We start from the raw sequence: 26,854 nt of genomic DNA, 5'->3' as shown, positions 1-26,854 counted from the left end.
GTTAGAGGAAAAGTATCATCTGCTTTACAAAAATTCATTCAATAAAAAACTTTCAAGGAGGGGTGCTTGGGTGGCTCAGTGGGTTAAGCCTCTGCTTTGGCTCAGGTCATGATCTCAGGGTCCTGGGATCAAGGCCCATATCGGGCTCTCTGCTCAGCAGGGAGCCTGTTTCCCCCCCACACACCTCTCTCTACCTGCCTCTCTGCCTACTTGTGATCTCTGTCTGTCAAATAAATTTTTAAAAAATCTTAAAAAAGAAATAATCGCCAACCACCTTGAGATTATCATTAACGTTTTGAAACATTCGTATGGCCTTTTTGTTGGCATGTATAAAACATATATAAAATCATAGTATTATTAATTATGATCACATTTTTTTAATGGGCTCAAGGGCAACTGGGTGGCTTAGTTAGTTGGGCAACTGCCTTCAGCTTGGGTCATGATCCTGGGGTCCCGGGATCGAGTTCCACGTGGAGCTCCCAGCTCCATGGGGAGTCTGCTTCTCCCTCTGGCCTCTTCCCTCTCATGCTCTCTCTCACTGTGTCGCTCTCAAATAAATAAATAAAATAAAGAATAAATAAAGGGGCTCAACACCCAATATGAAGCCCAACATGAGGCTTGAACTCACACCCCTCAGACTGAGACCTGTGCTGAATCATGAGTTGGCCACAAATTGTGATCATATTATTAAACACTATAAAGTTAATATGACATTTAACAAGCTTAAACCTTTTTCTTGGACTTCTTACGTTACCAAAGTCCAAAATTCACCTACCCATCACTATCCAAACTCCTGGATGATTAAAGAGGTTTTTTTGGTTTTTTGTTTTTGTTTTTAATCCCTTTTATTAGCTAACTAAAGAAGTCTAAGGACTAGACTTTGGTTACCCACGCCAGGAAAAATAGCTACTTTTCTTCAGCTATGAGGATTAAAACTCTCTCCCAGAGATCAGTTTTTTTGTGATAGCAGAATTGAACAGGTGGGCAGTTATTCAAGTAAAGCTGCTTAGGAGAAAAAGTCTATCTAGGTCATTCAAAACCAGAATTATCTTTGACTTCCTCAGAGGTCATTTGCCATAGATTATCTGAATCCTGTCTAGAGACCTAAGATGATAACTCAGAATTTAATATAAACTGGAGCCCATGGAATATTGTTTGACTTACTAGGCAAATGCCAATGGCTTAAGGATACCTGCAGACTACCTATATATATTATTAATATGGGAATGTGGTTATGCTAAGATAGCTAGAGATTAAGGCAGGGAGTTTCTTGGCTAAGGAAATTAACCACCAAGTTTTCAAGGAAATGTTATCTATACTAGTTTTTCTTGACAATCATCATGACTATAGGATTTCAATGTTTTTTGTTATTCAGTTTCTTTAGGTTCATATTCAATTTCCTGATGTGTATATCATAAAATACATAATATATTATATAACCACTATCTATTCTGGAACATTTTCATCACCTTAAAAAGGAAACCCCAGGGGCACCTGGGTGGCTCAGTGGGTTAAAGCCTCTGCCTTCGGCTCAGGTCATGATCCAGACTCCTGGGATAGAGCCCCGAATCGGGCTCTCTGCTCAGCGGGGAGCCTGCTTCCTCCTCTCTCTCTCTGCCTGCCTCTCTGCCTACTTGTGATCTCTGTCTGTCAAATAAATAAAATCTTTAAAAAAAAAAAAAAAGGAAACCCCATACCCGTTAGCAGTTATTACTATTACATTCTCTCCAAGACCTAGTACCTGGAAACTATTAATCTACTTTGTATCTCTACACATTTGCCTACTCTGGATATTAGTATAATAGTATTATACAATACATGGCCTTTAATATCTGGCTCTTTCCATTCAGCATTTTGTATTTAGGGTTCATCCATATAGCATGTATCAGAACTTCCATTCTTTTTATGGCTGAGTAATATTCCATAGCAGGAGTAGACCACATTTTCTTTTTCTACCCATCAGTTCATGGACATTTGGCTATTTTCAGTTTTGGCTATATAAATAATGCTGCTATGAACATTCATGTACAATCTTTGGGTAGATACATGTTTTAATTCTCTTGGGTATATACCTAGGAATGGAACTATTAAACTATATTGTTTAATTTTGGGAAGAACTTCCAACTGATTTCCAAAACAGCAGTACATTTTACATTCCATCAACCATGTATGAGGGTTCTACACGTGCATCTGTGTTTTTATTACAGCCATCTTAGTGGGTGTGAAGTAGTATCACATTTCCCTATTGACTAATGATGTTTGATGTAGTTGTTTTTTGTTGTGGTGGTGTTTTTTGTTTTTGTTTTTGTTTGTTTTATGTTGTCGTGTTGGTGGGGTCCAGAGCCAATGGCCAAAAAGAGTTCTTGAGACATCTTCAGTGGAAAATGGTGATTTTATTAAGCATGGGGACAGAACCCATGGCAGAAAGAACTGCTCTCTCTGCTGCCGGCTGCTCTCTGCTGCCTGGATCATGAGCAATGGCTTATTGTATATCTTGGGATTGGGATAAGTAAAGATAAGGGAAGTTCTAAAAAGACTCTCATATTTAAAGAAGACTCAGGATCCTGGAGGAATGTTATAATCTGCCTATCTCAAGTATTTGTTAATGGACTGCAGGTTATAGGGAGATTTAATTTTTTTTTAAGATTTTATTTATTTGTGGGGCACCTGGGGGCTCAGTGGGTTAAGCTTCTGCCTTCAGCTCAGGTCATGATCTCAGGGTCCTGGGATTGAACCCCACATCGGGCTCTCTGCTCAACCAGGAGCCTGCTTCCCCCTCTCTCTGCCTACTTGTGATCTCTCTCTGTCAATAAATAAATAAAAATCTTAAAAAAAAAGAAAGAAAGAAAAGATTTATTTATTTGTGAGAGAGAGAGAGCATAAGCTTGGGGAGCAGGTAGAGGGAGGAGCAGGCTCCTCACCAAGCTAGGAGCCCAATTGGGGACTTGATCCAAGGTCCTGGATAGTGACCTGAGCCAAAAGAAGACACTTAACTGACTGAGCCACCCAGGCATCCCTAGGGACACTAATATTATCTACATTTCCTTCTGCCTCAGTTTCCCACATCAATGTTGAGCACCTTTGTGTGCTTATCAGCTGTTCATATATTCTTTGGAGAAATGTCTATCAAAATTCTTTACCCAGAGGCTCCTGGGGCTCAGTCATTAAGCATTTGCCTTCAGTTTAAGTCATAATCCCAGGGTACTGGGATTAAGCCCTACCTCCAGTTCCTGCTTAGCAGGAAGCCTGCTTCTACTCTCCTGCACCCCCTGCTTGTGCTCCCTCTCTTGCTGTCTCTCTCTCTCTCAAATAATAAGATCTTTAAAGAAAAATCTTTTACCCATTTTAAAATTGGGATTTGTCTTTTCATTGTTGAGCTGTAAGGGTTCTTCGTATATTCTGGATGAAAGTTCCTTGCCAGATAAATAACTTGCAAATATTTTCTTATATTCCATGGGATGCCTTAAAACTTTTTTTTTTTTTTATCATTAGCTTCCTTCAGAGTCTCTGGTCCATTCAGTATGTTTTTGTTTGTTTGTTTGTTTTTAAAGATTTTATTTATTTATTTGACAGAGAGATCACAAGTAGGCAGAGAGGCAGGCAGAGAGAGAGAGGGAAGCAGGCTCCCACTGATCAGAGAGCCCGAAGTGGGGCTCGATCCTAGGACGCTGAGATCAGGACCTGAGCCAAAGGTAGAGGCTTAACCCACTGAGCCACCCAGGAGCCCCCACCAATAAGAAGTTTTAAGGCTGGGGCGCCTGGGTGGCTCAGTGGGTTAAGCCTCTGCTTTGGCTCAGGTCATGATCTCAGGGTCCTAGGATCGAGCCCCACTTCGGGCTCTCTGCTCAGTGGGAGCCTGCTTCCCTCTCTCTCTCTGCCTGCCTCTCTGCCTACTTGTGATCTCTGTCTGTCAAATAAATAAATAAAATCTTTAAAACAAACAAACAAACAAAAACATACTGAATGGACCAGAGACTCTGAAGGAAGCTAAATGATTAAAAAAAAAAAAAAGTTTTAAGGCATCCCATGGAATATAAGAAAATATTTGCAAGTTATTTATCTGGCAAGGAACTTTCATCCAGAATATACGAAGAACCCTTACAGCTCAACAATGAAAAGACAAATAACCCAATTTTAAAATGGGTAAAAGATTTTTCTTTAAAGATCTTATTTATTTGAGAGAGAGAGAGACAGCAAGAGAGGGAGCACAAGCAGGGGGTGCAGGAGAGGTAGAAGCAGGCTTCCTGCTAAGCAGGAACTGGAGGTAGGGCTTAATCCCAGTACCCTGGGATTATGACTTAAACTGAAGGCAAATGCTTAATGACTGAGCCACCAGGAGCCTCTGGGTAAAGAATTTTGATAGACATTTCTCCAAAGAAGATATATGAACAGCTGATAAGCACACAAAGGTGCTCAACATTGATGTGGGAAACTGAGGCAGAAGGAATGTAGATAATATTAAGTGTCCCTAGGGATGCCTGGGTGGCTCAGTCAGTTAAGTGTCTTCTTTTGGCTCAGGTCACTATCCAGGACCTTGGGATCAAGTCCCAAATTGGGCTCCTAGCTTGGTGAGGAGCCTGCTCCTCCCTCTACCTGCTGCTCCCCAAGCTTATGCTCTCTCTCTCTCACAAATAAATAAAATCTTTTCTTTCTTTCTTTTTTTTTTAAGATTTTTATTTATTTATTTGACAGAGAGAGATCACAAGTAGGCAGAGAGAGGGGGAAGCAGGCTCCTGGTTGAGCAGAGAGCCCGATGTGGGGTTCAATCCCAGGACCCTGAGATCATGACCTGAGCTGAAGGCAGAAGCTTAACCCACTGAGCCACCCAGGTGCCCCACAAATAAATAAAATCTTAAAAAAAAATTAAATCTCCCTATAACCTGCAGTCCATTAACAAATACTTGAGATAGGCAGATTATAACATTCCTCCAGGATCCTGAGTCTTCTTTAACATATGAGAGTCTTTTTAGAACTTCCCTTATCTTTACTTATCCCAATCCCAAGATATACAATAAGCCATTGCTCATGATCAGAGGCAGCAGAGAGCAGCCGGCAGCAGAGAGAGCAGTTCTTTCTGCCATGGGTTCTGTCCCCATGCTTAATAAAATCACCATTTTCCACTGAAGATGTCTCAAGAACTCTTTCTTGGCCATTGGCTCTGGACCCCACCAACACGACAACATAAAAACAAAAACAAAAACAAAAACAAAAAACCACCACCAACAAAAAACAACTACATCAAACATCATTAGTCAATAGGGAAATGTGATACTACTTCACACCCACTAAGATGGCTGTAATAAAAAACACAGATGCACGGTGTAGAACCCTCATACATGGTTGATGGAATGTAAAATGTACTGCTGTTTTGGAAATCAGTTGGAAGTTCTTCCCAAAATTAAACAATATAGTTTAATAGTTCCATTCCTAGGTATATACCCAAGAGAATTAAAACATGTATCTACCCAAAGATTGTACATGAATGTTCATAGCAGCATTATTTATAATAGCCAAAAACTGAAAATAGCCAAATGTCCATGAACTGATGGGTAGAAAAAGAAAATGTGGTCTACTCCTGCTATGGAATATTACTCAGCCATAAAAAAGAATGGAAGTTCTGATACATGCTATATGGATGAACCCTAAATACAAAATGCTGAATGGAAAGAGCCAGATATTAAAGGCCATGTATTGTATAATACTATTTATACTAAATATCCAGAGTAGGCAAATGTGTAGAGATACAAAGTAGATTAATAGTTTCCAGGTACTAGGTCTTGGAGAGAATGTAATAGTAATAACTGCTAACGGGTATGGGGTTTCCTTTTTTTTTTTTTTTTTAAGATTTTATTTATTTGACAGACAGAGATCACAAGTAGGCAGAGAGGCAGGCAGAGAGAGAGAGGAGGAAGCAGGCTCCCCGCTGAGCAGAGAGCCCGATTCGGGGCTCTATCCCAGGAGTCTGGGATCATGACCTGAGCCGAAGGCAGAGGCTTTAACCCACTGAGCCACCCAGGTGCCCCTGGGGTTTCCTTTTTAAGGTGATGAAAATGTTCCAGAATTAGATAGTGGTTATATAATATATTATGTATTTTATATGATATACACATCAGGAAATTGAATATGAACCTAAAGAAACTGAATAACAAAAAACATTGAAATCATATAGTCATGATGATTGTCTAAGAAAAACTAGTATAGATAACATTTCCTTGAAAACTTGGTGGTTAATTTCCTTAGCCAAGAAACTCCCTGCCTTAATCTCTAGCTATCTTAGCATAACCACATTCCCATATTAATAATATATATAGGTAGTCTGCAGGTATCCTTAAGCCATTGGCATTTGCCTAGTAAGTCAAACAATATTCCATGGGCTCCAAGTTTATATTAAATTCTGAGTTATCATCTTAGGTCTTCTAGACAAGGATTCAGATAATCTATGGCAAATGACCTCTGAGGAAGTCAAAGATAATTCTGGTTTTGAATGACCTAGATAGACTTTTTCTCCTAAGCAGCTTTACTTGAATAACTGCCCACCTGTTCAATTCTGCTATCACAAAAAAACTGATCTCTGGGAGTAGAGTTTTAATCCTCATAGCTGAAGAAAAGTAGCTATTTTTCCTGGCGTGGGTAACCAAAGTCTAGTCCTTAGACTTCTTTAGTTAGCTAATAAAAGGGATTAAAAACAAAAAACAAAAAACACCAAAAAAAACCTCTTTTAATCATCCAGGAGTTTGGATAGTGATGGGTAGGTGAATTTTGGACTTTGGTAACGTAAGAAGTCCAAGAAAAAGGTTTAAGACTTGTTAAATGTCATATTAACTTTATAGTGTTTAATAATATGATCACAATTTGTGGCCAACTCATGATCTCAGCACAGGTCTCAGTCTGAGGGGTGTGAGTTCAAGCCTCATGTTGGCTTCATATTGGGTGTTGAGCCCCTTTATTTATTCTTTAAGATTTTATTTATTTATTTGAGAGCGACACAGTGAGAGAGAGCATGAGAGGGAAGAAGGCCAGAGGGAGAAGCAGACTCCCCATGGAGCTGGGAGCTCCACGTGGAACTCGATCCCGGACCCCAGGATCATGACCCAAGCTGAAGGCAGTTGCCCAACTAACTAAGCCACCCAGTTGCCCTTGAGCCCATTAAAAAAATGTGATCATAATTAATAATACATATGATTTTATATATGTTTATACTTATGCCAACAAAAAAGGCCATACGAATGTTATCAAAACGTTAATGATAATAATCTCAAGGTGGTTGGCGATTATTTTTCTTTTTTAAAGATTTTTTTAAAAATTTATTTGACAGACAGAGATCACAAGTAGGCAGAGAGGCAGGTAGAGAGAGGTGTGTGGGGGGGAAACAGGCTCCCTGCTGAGCAGAGAGCCCGATATGGGCCTTGATCCCAGGACCCTGAGATCATGACCTGAGCCAAAAGCAGAGGCTTAACCCACTGAGCCACCCAAGCACCCCTCCTTGAAAGTTTTTTATTGAATGAATTTTTGTAAAGCAGATGATACTTTTCCTCTAAGCCTACAAAGCAACTATTATGTACCCAAGTATGCTAAAGAAGAATAATAATCTGTCTTCAAGAATAATTTTCCTTAAGATGAAAACTATAGGATATTTACGAGCAGCAAATTATAGAAGGGTTTTTCAGTCTTAGAGCAAGAATATCTAGGGACATAAAGCACACAACTTTTACAACTGTAATTTGGTTTTTGATTTCACTTCCAAGAGAGATATATTAGATACAGTGAATCTTGTAATAAACTGTCAAAATTCTAGAATTTATTTTTAAATACATTATTTTTGAAACCTTTGGAAGAGTGAGTCTTAGATGACATTATTACTAGAATTTGTCATCTTTTTTTAAAGATTTTATTTATTATTTATTTATTTCACAGAGACAGCAAGAGAGAGAGCAAGCATAAGCAGGGGGAGCAGCAGAGGAAGAGGAGAACCAGGCTCCCCACTGAGCAGGGAGCTGGTTCAGGGGCTCGACCCCAGGATCCTGGGATCATGACCTGAGCTGAAGACAGATGCTTAACTGACTGAGTCACCCAGGTGCCCCTATAGTGTGCTTTAAAGAAACCTTATTCCAAACTGCTGACTTTTATTGTGATTTTATTATATTATTTTATTTATTCATTTATTTTATTTTATTTTTTTAAATATTTTATTTATTTATTTAACAGACAGAGATCACAGGTAGGCAGAGAGGCAGGCAGAGAGAGAGAGAGGAGGAAGCAGGCTCCCCGCAGAGCAGAGAGCCCTATGTGGGGCTCGATTCCAGGACCCTGGGATCATGACCTGAGCCGAAGGCAGAGGCTTTAACCCACTGAGCCACCCAGGCGCCCCTATAGTGTCCTTTAAAGAAACCTTATTCCAAAACTGCTGACTTTTATTGTGATTTTATTATATTATTTTAAATTAAAATATGAAATCCTATCACAAGAGCATTCAAGTAAAAGAATAAAGCCCTGATGAAAACAGAAGATCTTGTGAAGGCAATTGACCATACCTGAATATATGTCCCAAGAAAGGATATGTTTACCTGTTAATATTTCACCTACATGTCAAATACAAGAATAATGGCCATTGAGGGGGGTGCCTGGGTTGCTCAGTTGGTTAAATGCCTGACTTAGCACAGGTGATTTCGGGGTCCTGGGATCAAGCCTCGCATAGGGGATAGTGATAGGCAGGGAGTTTGCTTGGGAATTCTCTTGCTCCTTCTCCCTTTGTCCCTCCCCCAGTTCATGCTCACTCACTCTCTCTCAAATAAATAAATCTTGAAAAAAGAAGGAGGAGAAGAAAGACGAGGAGGGAGAGGAGGGGGAGGAGGAGGAAGAGGAGGAGGAGGAGGAGGGGGAGGAGGGGGAGGAGGAGGGGGGTGGAAGAGGAGAAGAATGGCCATTGGGAATTGCTATGTACCAGACACAGTAAAAGGTACAGTGAGTCACAGACTTCATCTTCCACGAACTACGTAAAAGTCTAGAAGAAGGTAGATGTGAACACATTTCCCTTGTCTTCCTCCATGATAATACTTACCACATAATATTGTCAACTACACTGAGAACATCAAGGAGGTTATGAATGGTAGGTCAGAAGGCTTCAAAAATGATATGTGAGCTAAATCTCAAATGTTCCGTTGGAGCTGGCCAGACATTAGGAAGACCATGTGGAGAAGCACAGAAGTGTGAAGAGGGTTCCTTTTTGGGAAACAGGGAAGAGATCACTGTTCCCTTTTTGGGAAACAGGGAAAGGCCCCACTTTTACGAAGTACCTTCAATATATACAGTTAACTGAGATTGATTCACAGGTTCAGAAATGGAGGTATCATTCAAATTTAAACTCTTATCCCACTGACTGACATTATTAATGAATTAATTTTTAAAAATAAATTTTACCTTATGAATAACACAGTTATATGATGTTATGTTTTTTATGTATCAAAAGCATCATTAGATGTAAACATTTCAAATATGCTACAAAAAATGTCTGTTCGGGCATTTCTTCAACTTTTAATTGGAAATGGGAGTATCCCTGGCTTCTCTCAATTTCTGAGAAGCTGTAACTATGAAAGAGTGTGGCCATTTTGAAACAGTAGGAAATGAAATTTGGCTGGAACCTAGGTAGAGTTAGTGGCTGAAGAGAACATTGAGGTTAATTGGAATTAGTTTGCTAATGGTCTTAAACACCATGCTAAGGACTCTGAAGTTTGTTTTTTGGGCAATGGGGAGCCTTTGGACATTGTAAACAAAGGAGCACTGTGATATGAGGGAGGCTTTAGGATCATTAGCCATCTCAAGTTAAAAGTGATTTCTGTAACGGTGCCTGGCTGGCTCAGTCAGTAGAGCATGTGACTTTTGTTATTAGGGCTGTGAGTTCAAGACCTACGTTGGACATAGAGCTTACTTTAAAAAATTTAAAAAGCTATAAAATTGATTTCTATAAAGCTTTACAGTTAGCAAAAGATTTTAACAAAAAATTTAATTCTCTAATATTATTTAATATATATGAAAAATGATCTATGTTAGCATAAGCATTATTTTTTATTTTACGCAAGAGAAAATGCACAGACAAGTTAGGTGACTTTTTGCTCTCACAGCTATGTAAAGGACAGGTCTAATTCTCAAACCAAGTCCTTCAACTCTTTGGCTCTTAGAGTCTGAAGGAATATTCAAGATAACCTAGGGTGCCTGACTAGCTCAGGAAGGAAAGTATGCAACTCTTGATCTCTGGGTTGTGAGTTCAAGCCCCACATTGGGTGTAGAGATTACTTAAATAAATAAATAAACTTAAAAAAAAAGAAAGAGAGAGAGAGAGAGAGATAACCTATTCTACCTTCCTTCATGCTGAAAACAAAACAAAACAAAAACAAAAACAGTGTAGTCATCTGTGCCATCCCTCTTATTATCTAGACTCTATTTATTCATTCATTCATTCTTTCATTTTTAAACAATTTTATTTATTTGAAAGAGAGAGAATGTGAGAGAATGTGAGAGAACGTGAGAGGGGAAGAGTCAGAGGGAGAAACAGACTCCCTGCTGAGCAGGGAGCCCGAAGCTGGACTTGATCCCAGGACTCTAGGATCATGACCAGAGCCAAAGGCAGCCACCCAACAACTTAGCCACCCAGGTGCCCCTGTTATCCAGATTCTTCTGTAATATTTCCAGTGTTGGGGAGTTATTACTTCATGAGGCAATGCATTTTTCTTTGCTCTACCAGCTTCAGTTATTAAAAGGTGGTATGGTAAAAAGGCTATACATATGAGAGTTGGCTGAGCAAATGTGTGAAAATCAGTTCCCATTTTACTAGCTTGGTGAACTTGGCAAACTATTTAATTCTTCCAGACCTCAGTTTCTTTATATGTAAAGTAGGATAACCACAGATACCTTATCAGATGGATATTAGAAGAATTGTTGGAGATTATGCATACAAAAACCTAGGCCAGTAGTTCTCAACCTTAGCAGCACATTAGATTCAGTTGGGGAACTTATTTTTTTAACAGACTAGACTATATTTTTAGAGCCGTTTTAGGTACACCAAAATTGAGCAGAAAGTACAGTTTCCTTATACCTCCTGCCCTTTACATGCACAACCTTCCTCACTTTCAATATTCCTGACCAGGGGCGCCTGGGTGGCTCATTTCATTAAGTATCTACCTTCGGCTCGGGTCATGGTCCTAGGTTCTGGGATCAGCCCCACATCAGCCTCCTACTCAGTAGAGAGCCTGCTTCTTCCTCTTCTACTGCCCCTGCTTGTGCTCTCTTTCTGTGTCAAGTAAATAAATAAAATCTTCATAAATAAATAAAATCTTAAAAAAAAATCCCCACCAGACTGGTATATCTATTGCAATTAATGAATCTGCATTGACATATCACTATCACTTAAAGCCCATGGTTTACATTAGGATTCACCCTTGGTGTACATTCTATAGGTTTTGGCAAATGAAATGTATCATGACACATTTTCATCATTGTAGTATCATACAGAATAGTTTCGCTGCCTTAAGAAATCACCTGTATTCTATCTATTCAGCTCTCCCTCCCGTGTAGTCCTGGTAACCACAAATCTTATTTATTGTGTTCATAGTTTTGCCTTTTCCAGAATGTTATATAGTCGGAATCATTTAGTATGTAGCCTTTTTCGATTCGCTTCTTTCACTTAGTAATATGCATTTAAGGTTCTTCTGTGTCTTTTCATGGTTTAATAGTTCATTTCTTTTTTTTTTTTTTAAAGATTTTACTTATTTATTTGACAGAGAGAGATCACAGGTAGGCAGAGAGGCAGGCAGAGAGATCAGAGGAAGCAGGCTCCCCGTTGAGCATATATACTGATGCAGGGCTCGATCCCAGGACCCTGGGATCATGACTTGAGCCTAAGGCAGAGACTTTAATCCACTGAGCCACCCTGGCACCCCAGTAGTTCATTTCTTTTAGGACTGAATAATAGTCTGTTGTCTGGATGTACCACAGGTTATTATTATTAATCCATCCACCTCCTAAAGAACATCTTGGATGCTTCCAAATTTGGGCAATAGGAATAAAGTTACCATAAACATCCATGTGTATTTTTTTCTTTTTTCATGTGCAGGTTTTTATGTGGACATAAGATTTCAACTCATTTGGATAAATACCAAGGAGCACAATTTTTGGATCATATGGTAAGTATATGTTTAGTTGTTTTTTTTTTTTAAGATTTGATTTATTTATTTGAGAGAAAGAGAGAGCGAGAGTAGGGAATGGAAGAAGGAGAGACCCGTGGGAGAGGGAGAGGGTGAGAGACAAGCAGACTCCCCGCTGGAGCCCAACTTAGGGCTGATCCTAGGACCCCAAGATCATGACCTGAGATGAAGTCAGAAGCCACAACAACTGAGCCACCCAGGTACCCCTGAATATATTTAGTTTTATAAGTGCCAAACTGTCTTCCAAAGTAGCTATACCATTTTGCATTCCCATAAGCAATGAATGAGAGTTACCTTTGCTCCACATTCTCATCAGCATTTGGTCTTACCATTGTTTTGAATTTTGCCCATTCTAATAGGTGTAGAGTGGTATCATACTGTGTTTTTGTTTTTAAAGATTTTATTTATTTATTTATTTGACAGACAGAAATTACAAGTAGGCAGAGAAGCAGGCAGAGAGAGAGAGGAGGAAGCAGGCTCCCTGCTGAGCAGAGAGCCCGATGCCAGGCTTGATCCCCGGACCCTGGGATCACTACCTGAGCGGAGGGCAGAGGCTTTAACCCACTAAGCCACCCAGGCGCCCTGGTATCATACTGTTTTAATTTGCAGTTACCTAATGATATGTAATATTGGACATCTCTTCATATAATTATTTGTCATGTCTTTGGTGAGGTGTCTGGATCTGTTGCCCATTTTTAAATTGAATTATTCATTATTTATTGCTGAATTTTGAGAGTTTTTTTTTTTTTAAAGATTTTACTCATTTATTTGACAGAGAGAGATCACAAGTAGGCAGAGAGGCAGGCAGAGAGAGAGGGGGAAGCAGGCTCCCCGCTGAGCAGAGAGCCTGATGTGGGGCTCCATCCCAGGATCCTGGCTTAAATTTAAAAAAATAATAATAATAAAATAAAAAAAAATTTTTTTTTAATTTAAAACTACTTATTCCCTGGGGAAAGGTTTTATTTGATAATCCAATTTGCTTAAAAAAAATTTTTTTTAAAAGTCACATTCAACATGGGTCTAACAAACATGAACAAGCACATTATGGGCCCTCCACCGCCCTACAAAAACCCTATGAAAAAACACACGATTAGAGAAAATTGCAAACGAGGCTGCCTCACTTAGGACTCCAGCGCAGGGCTGACTAAATGCTCATCGAAAAGGCGCTGTGTGCGGTAGTCAACCAACTCCACCTGCACGGAGGTCTGAGCGTTCAGCCGCAGTCCCTCTGCGAGCACCGTGCGCAGCTTCTCCGTGCTGCCTGCCACCAAGCGGTTCACCTTCGGGTAAGCGAGGAGTCTTTCCAGCGGCACGTAGAACTTCTCTCCCACACTGTATGGCTTGGGGGGACTGCTCTATTCGGCTAAAGCCGAAGGCAGAGGCTTTAGCCCACTGAGCCACCCAGGCGCCCCAAGAGTCCTTTTTTTTTTTTTTTTTTAAGTAGGCTCCACCCAGCTTGAAGAATGCTTTATTTTCATTTTCATAGTAGTTTTTATCAGATGTATTTTTGTAAATTTTTCTTCACCTGGGGAGCTTTTAAAATGTCAGATGCCAACGTGGTGCCTGGGTGGCCCAGTTGTTAAGTGGCTGCCTTTGCTCAGGTCATGATCCCAGGATCCTGGAATCCAGCCTTCCTGCTCAGGAAGATTCTGAGGCTTCCTGCTCAGTGGAGATTCTGGCCGCCCCCTCAACCCCGTGCTCGGGCTTTCTCTCTCAAATAAATAAATAAAATCAGAAAGGGAGCAGGGGAGGAAGGGAGGAAGGAAGGAAGGAATAAATATGTCAGATGCCAGGGAGCCTGGGTAGTGCGGTTGGTTGGGTGACTGACTCTTGGTTTCCACTCAGGTCATGGTCTCAGGCTCCCATAGGACTGAGCCCTGATTCGGGCTCTACACTGAGCAAGGAGTATGCTTGGGAATTTTTCTCCCTGTCCCTCTGCCCCTCCTGTTTGTGCATGCACGCTCAATCTCTCTCTCTCTCTCTCTCTCGGATAAATGAATAAATCTTTAAAATGTCAGATGATCAGGCCATATCTCAGACTACTTCAGTCAGAATCTCTAAAGGTAAGATCCAACCATCAGTATTTTTAAAAGTGCTCTAAGAGACTTCAATGTGTAGCCAAGGCTGAGAGTCATCAGCCTGTCAATACAATAATAATAATAATAATATTTAAGTATAATTATAGTACTATTTGTTATTATTGCAGCTAGACTTTATTAGACATTTATCATGTCCTAACACTCTTCTAAATGTATTACAAGTATTACTTCACTAAGGGTATTAACTACTTTGACATATTACCTGTGCGACCTTGGTCTTTCTGAGCTTTGTTTTACTATTCTGTAAGACAAGGATAATAATAGAAACTAAAGCCCTCATTGACTAATTATAGTAAACAAGATAATGCATGTAAAATGTGTATCATATATTAAATATTCAAAAATGTCAGCTATTAATATTATTTTATTATTAGTTCTGCTGTTTTGTGTGGCATGCTAGGTTGGCTCCCTCTTCCATAGGAGAGGTCATGAAACAATTGAAGGTAATAGTCATGTTCCCACGTCCTCACTTCCCCAGGCAAAACAAGTCCAGTCCATTCAACTGTTTTACCCTCCTTGGGCATGTTGCAGCTTCTCCATGTTAATTAACTGATTCCTAAGCCTAAAACAGTGCTTCAAATGAGGTCAGAGCAGAACAGAGGAGTGTAGTCTTTTTTGCCTTGAGTTAGGAGGGTGGTAACCACATCCTAAGCCTCCATTTTGGCTCACGCAGAGTATGCAGTAAACTGAAGTGCTAATGGCTTGTTCCCTAAACTTCGAAGGCAGCTTTCCTTCAATCTTTTAATATGATATTTTGTCCTTAATATTTAGACTTACTAAAATAATTTTGTTCATTTTGTCTCAGTGCTGCATTCTGTGGCAATATCTTTGAATCTTCATCAGATACTACAACATATCATCCATACCCTCAAATTTTTTGTTCAAAGTCAGTTAGATATGGATGCCTGGCTGGCTCAGTTGGTTAAGTGTCTACCTTTGGCTCAGGTCATGATTCCAGAATCCTGGGATCAAGTCCTGCATCGGGCTTCTTGCTCAGCAGGGAACCTGCTTCTCCCTTTGCCTGCTCCCCTGGCTTGTGCTCTCTGACAAATAAATAAATAAAATCTTAAAAAAAAGAAGTTAGTTAGATAAAGTTGTCCAACAGTACATGGCCAACACAAAGGCTCTGGCATCTTACAAACTTTTCACCAAGGAGTTATTTGTCCATTAAGTAACATTCTCTGGGTATAGTTGTTCAGGTAACCAGGACTTCACCTTACAACTTTATCTAACAACACTATCATCTGACCCACCTCTTTCTTGGCAATAAGAATTTTAATATTTTTCATTTAAAGAGTGGCAATATGGAGCACCTGGGTGGCTCACTTGGTTAAGAGTCTGCCTTCAGCTCGGGTCATGATCCCAGGGTCCTGGGATTGAGCCCTGCATTAGGCTCTTTGCTCAGTGGGGAGCCTGCTTCTCCTTCTTCCTCTGCCTGCAGATCCCCATGCTCGGCTCTCTTTCTGTCAAGTAAATGCATAAAAATCTTTAAAAAAAAAAAGGCAATATTAAAAAAATGAAAATCAAAAGTGAATTTTGTAGTAGAGAATGCACATATTTATATCTAAGATATTTTTTAAAAATTTTTAAAAAGATTTTTTATTGGGGTGCTGGGGTGGCTCAGTGGGTTAAGCCTCTGCCTTCGGCTCAGGTCATGATCTCAGGGTCCTGGAATCGAGCCCCACATTGGGCTCTCCGTTCAGCAGGGAGCCTGCTTCCTCCTCTTTCTCTCTGCCTGCCTCTTTGCCTACTTGTGATCTCTCTCTCTCTCTCTCTCTCTCTGTCAAATAAATAAATAAATAAATAAATAGAAAGATTTTTATTTATTTCTTTGAGAGAGAGCACAAAAGTGTGCAAAAGTGGACACATGAAGTTCGGAAGGAGCAGGGGCAGAGGGAGAGGGAGAAGCAGACTCCCTGCAGAGCAGGGAACCCCACCTGGAGCCCGTTGTGTTGTTCAACACAGGGCTGGATGCCAGGACCCAGATCATAACCTGAGGTGAAGGCAGACGCATAACCAACTGAGCACCTTGTACCTAAGATTTTAAAGGAAATCTTGTCAAACGCCTTCTTGAAATTCACTTACTTCAACTATGGCATCCCAATTATAACATTTGGAGAAGTTGCATGAGGGATATATATATATAGGAACTCTTAATTTTATTTGCAACTTTTTTTTTAATGTCTAAGCTTATTTCAAAATTAAAAGTTAAAAAACAAGACGGTAAGTTTAGCTTAAGGTGACTAATCCTTGGGGCTCAGGGCTCTCTGCTCAGTGGAGAGTCTGCTTCTCCCTCTGCCTGTTTTTCCCTCTGCCGGTTTCTCCCTCTGCCTGCTGTTCCCCCTGCTTATGCTCTCTCATTCACTCTCGCTCTATCTTCAATAAAAAAAAAAATCTTAAAAAAAAAAAGAATAAAAAAGAATTGAAGTTAATATTTAAATTCTGATATATCTTTTTAAAAATAATTGTTACATTTATTGGCCCTTCCTTCCTCCACCATTGGAGGATTTCAGCAACCTCCCAGCTAACTGTTTTGTCTTGGTAGCTCCTTTTAGCCATTCCATCAATCTTTCTAAGACTCTAATTATTCTCGTCACCGTGTTCTAATCCAAAACTTGTTACTTATCTAAGCCTAAATTCTGCAGTTGGCATTCAAGGCCCTGCTTGCTCCAGTCCCCACCTTCTCCCCACTTCATTGCTTAATGCAGAAACTTTGGGGCACAGTTCCTCTTTCCTTTGTCAGACAATACCAGACTTTGCTTGTATTCTTCCCCCTCCCTTGCACTGTCCATATTCCACCAATTCTTCAAAGTCCAGAAAGATCTTCCTCCTTGAAGATTTTATTGGCAGCTCCACGTCATAGTTATAGCTCCCAAACAATTACTGTCATGTGTTGTAGTTGTGACAAGATAGTAGGATCCTCTACCCTTTTCTCTTGATTTGAACTCTTTTTTTTTTTTTAAGATTTTATTTATTTATTTGACAGAGAGAGATCACAAGCAGACGGAGAGGCAGGCAGAGAGAGAGAGAGGGAAGCAGGCTCCCTGCTGAGCAGAGACCCCGATGCGGGCCTCGATCCCAAGACCCTGAGATCATGACCTGAGCCGAAGGCAGCGGCTTAACCCACTGAGCCACCCAGGCGCCCTTGATTTGAACTCTTAATGGGAGACCTAGGGACCATGACCTGTGACAGTGGGATCTGTGTCTATATGTATTTGAAGTGCAAATCTGTAATTTCCAGAATACTGGTTCTTCCAGCATGTGAAGATTGCTTAAAGGAACACAACTCAAATACTATTATGTAATATTCATTTTTGTCATGAAAGATGAAAAGGGGAGAGTACAGTGAGAGTGACTGAGGTATGGGTTTACTTATCTCAGAAACCAAGGGATTCGTTTCTTTATTTAAAAAAAGCTATATTGGGGCGCCTGGATGGCTCAGTGGTTTAAAGCCTTTGCCTTCGGCTCAGGTCCTGGTCCCAGGGTGTTGAGATTGAGCCCCGCATCCGGCTCTCTGCTTGGCAGGGAGCCTGTTTCCCCCTCTCTTTCTGCCTGCCTCTCTGCCTACTTGTGACCTCTGTCAAATAAATAAATAAAATCTTAAAAAAAAAAAAAGCTATATTCACATTTCCAATGAACTACATCCAAAAAATCTCCAAATAGGTCTTATAAGCAGGCTCATTTTATTTTTAAAGGGTGTGAAACACAAAACGTTTGACGGGAATAACCACGGATGTACTCGAGACCACAACCCACAGGAAAAAGAGTCAAAAGCACACTCTTAGCGGTGCTGCTTACCGGGATGTCACTGGGCCTGAATTTACGCTTTTTTTTGGAGCCTCAGTTCTCTTATCATTGCAATGGAGATACTGCTGGAAAATATTTACTTCCCAGGCCTGTGGTGAAAGGTTTTCCTTCTGGTGAACTGCGGGCGGCTTGCCTCCTAAGACCCCACGGTGGTGCTTTTCCTCCTGCGACGCACTTCCGTGCTCGAGTAAGGCTGCCCCGCGGGGAGGAGAGGAGCTTGCGGCTCAGTACGGGCCGGCAGGCCGGCGGGGGCTCGGCAAGGACAGGTTGGCCACAGCGATGACGTGTAGCGTGGGGGCCTAAAAGCAGCAGCACGCTAAGTGTGTAGGCACGGTGCAAAACAGGCTGAGCGTGCGTGCACCAGTGTGCGGGGGTGCTGGGAGCGGGTGCACGACAGAAAAGCGACAGCTGACAGGGGACTCTGAGGCCCTCAGGGCCAGAGCGTCCTGGTACTGAGGGCCACGCGTCCTGCCGCCGGGTTCCCCAGGTTGGGGCTACCACGCCGCCGTCTGACCGCTCTCAGCAGCGCCCCACCTGGCGGCCGGTGGGGTCGCTGCCGGGAGAGTCGATTTGCTCCGCCTCCGCCGAGCTCCGCTGCCCTCCGCAGCTTCCCCGCCCCGCTCTTACCCGACCCTCCTCCCTTCCCCCTCCGGGATCGCGATGGACGCGGCCGCCCCCCGCTGCTGCCGGCAGCACCGCGCGGGCCTCTGAGGTGCGGGCCTGAGGAGCCGCGTGCCGGGGACCGGACGTGCGCTGGCTGCCGCCGGTCGGGAGAACCTCTCGCTTCCCTGTTACCAGGTCCCCGCGGAGGAAGGGGAGGGACAAGGCGCGGCTTTTCCTGTGCCGCTTGCCCGGCTCGACCTGCGCGGCCTGCGGCTTCCTGGTAACTCGAGGGCCGCGGCCGGGCCTGGCTCTGCCCGCGGCCTGCTCGGAGCTGGACCAGAGCGGTTTGGGACGACAAGCCCGGGTAAGAGCTTGAGGGACGGGGAGGCGGAAGAGCCTCAGGCGGTCGGAAGGGCCCGACCTGGGGGCCGGGATCCCGGATGCCCGGCGGCGTGCGGAGAGCGAGACCCCGGCTCCGGGTGAGGTCGCCCGGGCTGCTTGCCGACTAACCCGCTTAGCCCCTTTGTTCCCCTCCCTCGGCCCTGTCCGCGGCGGGGCCCGGCTTGCTGAAGCCGGAGCCTGGCTTGGCCGAGCCGGAGCCCAAGGCGGGCCCCCCTTGCCCTTGAGAAAGGTTCGCCTCCCCGTCGGGCCAGGGACGTCCCCCCGAGCCTCGAAGTTCCGGGCGCCGCTCCCGAGAGACCCGCCGCCCTGCTCGGCCCGGCGGCCTGCTCTGGGCACTGAGGCTTGCTGCCTCTCCTCCAGAACTTCCCCCTCCTAAACACAGGTAGCTAACTTAGCAGGGTTTGGTGCCAAGAAACCAGAGCGCGGTGCCTGCGCCTTCCGGCGCGGGGCTAGGCTGGGCCCGGAGTGTGGGTCATCCCTGCTGGCCGCCGCCGTTGGGTGCCCACCGGGACCCGTGGCTGGATTCACACTCTTGAAGCTGGGTTACCTGGGATCCAAAGCTGTCCTTCCGTCAGGGACCCTACGGGCTTTTGTAACGACTTGACTCTTGGGTCTGCTTCTCTATTTTGTATTATAATTTTTTAACCAACTGCCCCATTTTGTGAGAATGGGGAAAGAGGGCCATAGAGTGGCCTGTATTCGGATCCGTAAGGTGTTAGTCCATTGCATTTACTTTTAGCATTTCTTTTTTAAACTTTTAAGAGTTGCCAAGACTGCAGAATTCTTAACCACGCCTTTATTCATAGATACGACTTGTATCTAATTATTGTTTGTATGTGGACGTCTTAAGAAGCAGTAGGTAAATTGGGAATTCAATAGAATTTGTGGAATTGGGAGATCATTTTAAAGCAGAAACTTAATTTGGAGGGGGAGTGGACACAGTGCTTAGAATCTCAAAATACTGAATGTAACACTTACCTGAAGATCAGTTTTGGGTGAAGGAGGGGGGAAGAACTTTGTTGGGGAAAAAAAAAAGAACCTTTAGTAAGGTGTTCTTTGCCTTTTGGCACAGACATTGGTGACAGCAGTAGTGGGATCTAAAGTTTGACTGTGTTTGACAGAGACAGCTCTGCTTTCCAGTTAAGTAGCAACCTAATTAGCTTATACTCTAATGCAAAACTGGTTTTTATTTAGTATGATACATGAACATTAAACCAGAGAAATAAAGTTGAAAAACTGCATTAAAGTACTCTCTCAAACATACTTACAAGTCTTTTCTAATTCCTAGGAGAACACCAGGAACATTTGGTTCTAACCGATGTAAAAGAAAAATTTTTAAACCCCAACTGATCAGTCCTGGGTATTTAAAGGACTTTTTCCTTTTCCTTTTTTAATTTAAGCAAAGAGGCTTTTAAAAAACCATGGCAGATGTGGATCCTGATACATTGCTGGAGTGGCTGCAGATGGGACAGGGAGATGAAAGGGACATGCAACTAATAGCCCTGGAACAGCTATGCATGCTGCTTTTGATGTCTGACAACGTGGATCGTTGTTTTGAAACGTAAGTACATCCCTTACTTTTTACCTTTTTGAAACGTAAGTACATCCCTTCAGTCTTCTTTTGGGGTTGCTGTGGTGACATCTGTTTTCAGCCATTTGCTGACTTCAGTTTGTATAGACTTTTCTCTAATGAGTTTTATCTTTTTAGAAGTGTCTGCAGTTTTGTTTGCATTTACACTTTTCTGAGAAATCGACATTGGTAGGTGAAGTAATTCCTGTAATGATAATAGTGATGACACAAATATATGTTTGTTGAATGAATAGGAATTAGGGAATACTAAATTTAACCCATAAGCTTGCTTGATTCATTTTCAAAATACATTATGAACTGGGAAAATACAAATACTTCTTTAAAGGTACCTGTTTCTGTACCAAGAAATTAACTTGAAATAAACATTAAAGTACAGAAGATGATAACAGTTTCCAGGTACCCCTTTCTTCATTAGTATTAACTCATATGACATTGTACTTTCCTTAAAGCAAATGATTGCTTTGTAAATTTAAGTTTGGAGAGTATAAATCGGATGTTACTCATAATAGCATATTTTTGAAATAGGAGAAACAGATTTTGAAATTTGGAGTTTAAACAATTTTATTCAGAGGTTTTAATGTAGAATTTGTGTGAAAATGTAAAAGAATTCATTACTAGATTGGCTATTAATGCTGTTTTTCCTCTTATATGATTACTTGCCTGGTTAGATTAACCATTCTTCTGAATACTTTTACTCTTTATTTTATATTACTTATTTACAGTTTTGAATTCTAATAGTTAATGAAAACTCAGATTTCTGTATTTGTTTTAATGCCATTTTGAGATAATTAGAAAATGTTTGAGATGTTGACTTAAAACTTTGTATAATTATCAATTTCTTTGAGGTGGCAATAAAGGCTGTTATAAAATTGACAAAGTATTTTTTTTTCTTTAAGATTATTTATTAGAGAGAGAGAGTGTGTGTGCTTGTGTATGAGTGGGTGGTGGTCGGGGAGAAGCAGAGGGAGAAGCTGAGCAGGGAAACCCATCTTGGGGCTTGATCCAAGCCCAGGACCTGGGGATGGTGACCTGAGCCAAAGGCAGCCGCTTAATGGACTGAGCCACGCAGGCGCCTCTAAATTGACAAAGCATTTTTTAATTGTCTTCATTTTTGAATGAATAATTAATGAAGATGAATTAATAGAGTTAATAATTCTTAGTTGTAAATCCCATTAAGACAGTAAAAATCTTAGGATAAAAATTCTTATAAACAAAGTTTCAAATTCACTGTTTTTTATTTTTGTTTTCTTTCAGGGGTTATTTGAATTCAGATTAGTCAACTTGTAGTATACTACTGGTTTCAAGGGTACAATTTAGTGATTCATCACCCAGTTACCCCATCCTACCCCAAGTCACAATTTATTAGTGGCCCATTCATGTCAACTAGTTTTTGTTATTAACAAAACTTTGAATGCATAATAATAGCCCCCCTGTTGATACTTATTTTAGCAGGATTCATAGAAAGGTGAAATAGATTTTTGAGTATTCTCAGATTTCATTGGAGGGTCTTCATTACCTGAGAATTACTATAAAAAAAAAAAAAGATTAGTTTTTTATTTATTTGACAGAGATCCCAAGTAGGCAGAGAGGCAGGGAAAGAGAGGAGGAAGCAGTCTCCCCGCTGAGCAGAGAGCCCAGTGCAGGGCTCGATCCCAGGACCCTGGGATCACGACCTGAGCTGAAGGCAGATGCTTTAACCCACTGAGCCACCCAGGCGCCCCTACTTTGGTTTTTTAAAAGTTATACTTGCTGGGCGCCTGGATGGCTTAGTCTGTTAAGTGTCTGTCTTTGGCTCAGGTCATGATTCCAGGGTCCTGGGATGGAATCTGCCATCAGACTCCTTGCTGGGTGGGGAACCTTCTTCTCTTTCCCAGCTTGCACTTGCTTGTGCTCACTTTGTGCTCACTTGTGCTCCCTGTGGCTATCTTTGTCTCTCTCTCTCTCTCTCAGATAAATAGGGCCACCTCAGTGGCTCAGTCGTTAAGCATCTGCCTCAGGCTCAGGTCATGATCCTAGTGTCCTGGGATCCTAGCGTCCTAGTCTCACATCAGGCTCCTTGCTCTCCCTCTACCTCTCCCCTTGCTTGTGTTCCCTCTCTCACTGTGTCTCTTTCTGTTGAATAAATAAATAAAATCTTTAAAAAATACGAAATTACACTTGCCAATCAAAGTAATGATTGTTTTGTATCTTTACTAAGTACTAATATATAGTAGTTATTTGTAGTGGCATTTAAAAAAGGTGTTACCGATTAAAACAAAGGAAATATTTATTTTTACTGATTTTATTTATTTATTAGAGAGAGAAAGAGAGAGAGAGCATGAGGGGGGAGGGTCACAGGGAGAAGCAGACTCCCTGCTGAGTAGGGAGCCAGATGTGAGACTCCATCCCAGGACTCCAGGATCATGAACTGAACCCCCAGGTGCCCTTAAAGGAAATTTTTAAAATAAAAAACATCCATATATAAAATCCTACCATCCTAACATAACTTGTTCTTTCCATTTTCTCTTCTAGGCTTATTTATATTTGATACAATACAGTGTTATAAAAGATGAAATTAAAGTCAGATAGGATTTATATTTTTTATTTACTAAGATAACAAGACTTATTTTCAAATTGGAATGGTTACCCCTATTTCATTTCATACCCCTATTTCAGGTAACCTATTCATTTCAGGTTACCCCTATTTCATACCCCTATTTCATACCAGTAATTTGTCTATCAAAAACAGATCTTTGATTAAATTTGTAAGTTTTTTAAAAAACGCTTAGTTTGCTCTCTCTGTTCTATAGTCCAAGATTTTCTTGTCACAAGGGAACTTGTTTTGCGTCCCTTAAACCAGAGGCAGCTTGGTGAGGTGGAAAGAATGGGCGGTGGCATCAGAGACCTGGGTTCATGTTCTTGGATTCTTGGTCTACTACGTCTTAATTTAGCCTTTGAGAGCCTTAGTTTAGTTTCTTTCTGTGTAGAGTAGTAGTAGGTTCCTTGTGAGGATTAAAGGAAAGAATGTGTATGAAAAGTGATTTGGTTAAAGTGGGCTACCTACCAATACTACATTTCTAATTTTGAATTTTATTTTGGGACTTTATTTTGTGAAGCTGATTGATTTTCGTGAGTCTTTTAAAATTCTTGGCAAGAGTCAAGAAACAGGGTAGGGGAAAAGCAAGATGATGTGCATATTTTGAATATTGAAATTTGAATTTTTGAAAATTTCCCGTACCAACTTGATTTCCTAAGATACTAGCAAACAGTCCTTATTTATATTGAATAAAGTAGATGATGTCTATATGTTTAGATATGTATTTCCCTTATTAGCCTGTATTAATAGTTACATGTCTCTTTAGTTAGGAAAGGCAGATGGTGTGGTAGAATAATGGCCTTTGGGATGGGATAGATTTGGGTTCAGTTTTTGTGAAGATTAAAAGGGATGATAGATGTGAAATCCCTAGCATAGTGCTTTTCACTTAATGGTTGTCTTTCCTTTAGTATAGTATTATATGTGGCTCTCCATTTTTTGAAGAGTCTTGACAGTCTTTTTAAAGTTAAGGAATGTATATTTTCTGTGAAGCTGTGATATTTCCTATTAATGCCTGAACTTACAGGGTAATGCTCTAAAAAATAAAATTCAAGTTCAAGGTGAGTTTTTGCTTTCATCTGTGATATGTTAGTGAGTTAAATTTAATGTGTTATAAATTTAATAAGAGTTAAATTTAATGAGTTACAAATGAGTTTGCATTCACATTAAAATGGATGATTATTGTACATGTTATTATAAATAGGTAAATCCTGGGCACTTGTAGATCCTGCCTTCTATCTCTTCAGATAGTATAATTAAAAAGTTCTATTTTCTGGGTAGAATCTAAGATCTAGAAAATGGGATATTAGGGATAGTACTTTTATTTTATTTTATTTTTAAGATTTTATTTATTCATTAATGAGAGACAGAAATAGAGGCAGAGGGAGAAGCAGGCTCCCAAAGGAGTAGGGAGCCTGACTCCGGGCTCGATCCTAGGATCCTGGGATCATGACCTGAGCCAAAGGCAGATGCTTAACTGACTGAGCCACCCAGACACCCTAGTGATAGTACTTTTTAGGTACTAGAAGGCTTTTTTTTTTTTTCTTTTTCTTCTTCTTCTTCTTTTTTTTTTTTTTTTTAAGATTTTATTCATTTATTTGACATAGAGAGATCACAAGTAGGCAGAGAGGCAGACGGTGGGGGCGGGGGGAAGCAGGCTCCCTGCTGAACAGGGAGCCGGATGCGGGGCTCAATCCCAGGATCCTGAGTTCATGACCTGGGCCGAAGGCAGAGGCTTTAACCCACTGAGCCACCCAGTTGCCCCTGGCCTTTGAAGAGGTGGTTTTTCCTAGAGTTATAAAGGATGAGTAAGTTTATGGGCTGAAGTATGAAGAGGAGGTAGAGGGGTGTTCGAAGAGGAGGCAATGTGCAAAGAATTTGAAGTGGAATAAGTAGGGCATGATTGAAGAACTTGAAGAAAACTAGTGTGACTGGGACAAGGAGTGTGCCGAAGTGCTGTGCAGGAGGTAGGGGCTAGATGGGATGGAGTCTTTTGTATATGAGAAGTAAAGCTTTTGGTTTTATCTTAAGAGCAGTGCAAAGGCAGTGAAATAGTGCAAAAGAGTGATTGATAGGATTACATTTGTTTTTCAGAAACATTACCTAGGGGCGCCTGGGTGGCTCAGTGGGTTAAAGCCTCTGCTTTTGGCTCAGGTCATGATCCCAGACTCCTGGGATCGAGCCCTACATCTGGCTCTCTGCTCAGCGGGGAGCCTGCTTCCTCCTCTCTTCTCTGCCTGCCTCTCTGCCTACTTGTGATCTCTGTCTGTCAAATAAATAAATAAAATCTTTAAAAAAAAAGAAACATTACCTGCTCTTTTGAGAATAGAATAGATGAGTGGAGAGGACAGAAAGAACAATTTCTTCTAGGCTTTGCGGATTATGGTTGAGCGAGAGGTTTGTAGTAATAGAAGTATGAAGAAGTAGAGAGAGATTTAGGAAGAAAAATAGAACTTTTGAATGATTGGATATGAGAGAGTGAGAAAGGAAGTATCATGCATTACTCAGGTTACAGTGGATGGTGATGCTATTCAGTGAGAAAGAACACTGGACGAGTTTTGAGGGGCTGAGATCATGAGTTTGGAATTTGGCTGGATTCTCATCTGCCTCTGCATTCAGCCTGCTGGATTCTGTTTTGACAGAAATATATGAAAAAAATCATCCTCCACAAATGTGGTTGGAAAAGGGAGGAATGTTGTAGTGATTTTTTATACATAATTATGGATATTCTTTGATACATTACCAAAACTGGACAAGTGATAGTTTCTTAAGGGTTAGTTATAATGTGGATTGTGAATCATATCAGTGAGCTTCTTGTACTCTGTTACATAAAATTTATTGGTCTCTCTTGTACTTTGAGTGGATTTTTTTTTAGTCTGTGTTTAAGCTTGTAAAATTGTGCCCTGGTTATGGATTTACTGAGCTATACGATAATCCAAATATTGACATATGTCATTCTACAGTATCACAAACTCATATTTGTTTAATATGAATACTGATCTCATCAGAAAAGTTTCAGTATTGGGAAGCTGTCTAGCTCATGGTAGCAGATACAAGTTTTCCAAAATTGTCATTTTTGCTTGAAAGCTTTAATGTTATCATTGGCAATAAGTACTGTCAGTTGTTTTCCTTGTAGTGGAAGGCTTACTTTGTTAAATTTTGAGAAATGTTTGCCAGGTTTCCAAGTCTGAATAATCACAGTTTGTCTGAAGTTCTTTAAAGTAAAAATGGGGGCGCCTGGGTGGCTCAGTGGGTTAAGCCGCTGCCTTCGGCTCAGGTCATGATCCCAGGGTCCTGGGATCGAGTCCCGCATCGGGCTCTCTGCTCGGCAGGGAGCCTGCTTCCCTCTCTCTCTCTGACTGCCTCTGTCTACTTGTGGTCTCTCTCTGTCAAAAAAAAAAAAAAAAAAAAACAAAAAAACTAAAAATGGTGTTGCATGAAAAAAAGTGTCTGGTTGAGCTCTCCAACAGTCACACAAGTGCTTTCCCTTGACACAGCCATCATTCTTTAGGAGGCAGAAGTGCTTTATACTTACTTCCCATTACCTGTAGTAGGTTATTAAAAAGACAGGTATTCAAGGGTT

The 26,854-nt window shown here is 41.1% G+C and overlaps 2 protein-coding genes across 8 annotated transcripts in view; one reads left to right on the top strand and one right to left on the bottom strand.

Moving 5' to 3' along the window:
- Positions 1-19,912, bottom strand: part of LOC125104497 (translation initiation factor IF-2-like) — an 88,787-nt gene extending 68,875 nt beyond the window's left edge. The window contains exons 1-2 of the mRNA XM_047737081.1: positions 19,877-19,912; positions 18,095-19,480 (exon numbers count right to left, since the gene is read on the bottom strand). Coding sequence (XP_047593037.1) covers positions 18,623-19,480; positions 19,877-19,912 — 894 coding nt within the window. The 3' untranslated portion in view covers positions 18,095-18,622. The remainder of the gene's footprint in view (positions 1-18,094; positions 19,481-19,876) is intronic.
- The window catches only part of HECTD1 (HECT domain E3 ubiquitin protein ligase 1), a 95,133-nt gene continuing 87,210 nt past the window's right edge, over positions 18,932-26,854 (top strand). For 6 of the 7 annotated variants that reach the window (XM_047737922.1, XM_047737920.1, XM_047737919.1 and 3 more), the window contains exons 1-2: positions 18,932-19,070; positions 20,509-20,669. In XM_047737922.1, coding sequence (XP_047593878.1) covers positions 20,530-20,669 — 140 coding nt within the window. In that variant the 5' untranslated portion in view covers positions 18,932-19,070; positions 20,509-20,529. Of the gene's footprint in view, positions 19,071-20,490; positions 20,670-26,854 lie in introns of those variants that run through there. The other variant, XM_047737917.1, reaches the window with a different exon arrangement.

This window comes from Lutra lutra, chromosome 7 (genome assembly GCF_902655055.1).
Source record: "Lutra lutra chromosome 7, mLutLut1.2, whole genome shotgun sequence".
Taxonomy (NCBI): Eukaryota; Metazoa; Chordata; class Mammalia; order Carnivora; family Mustelidae; genus Lutra; species Lutra lutra.
This window is presented reverse-complemented; position numbering and strand designations above follow the sequence as displayed.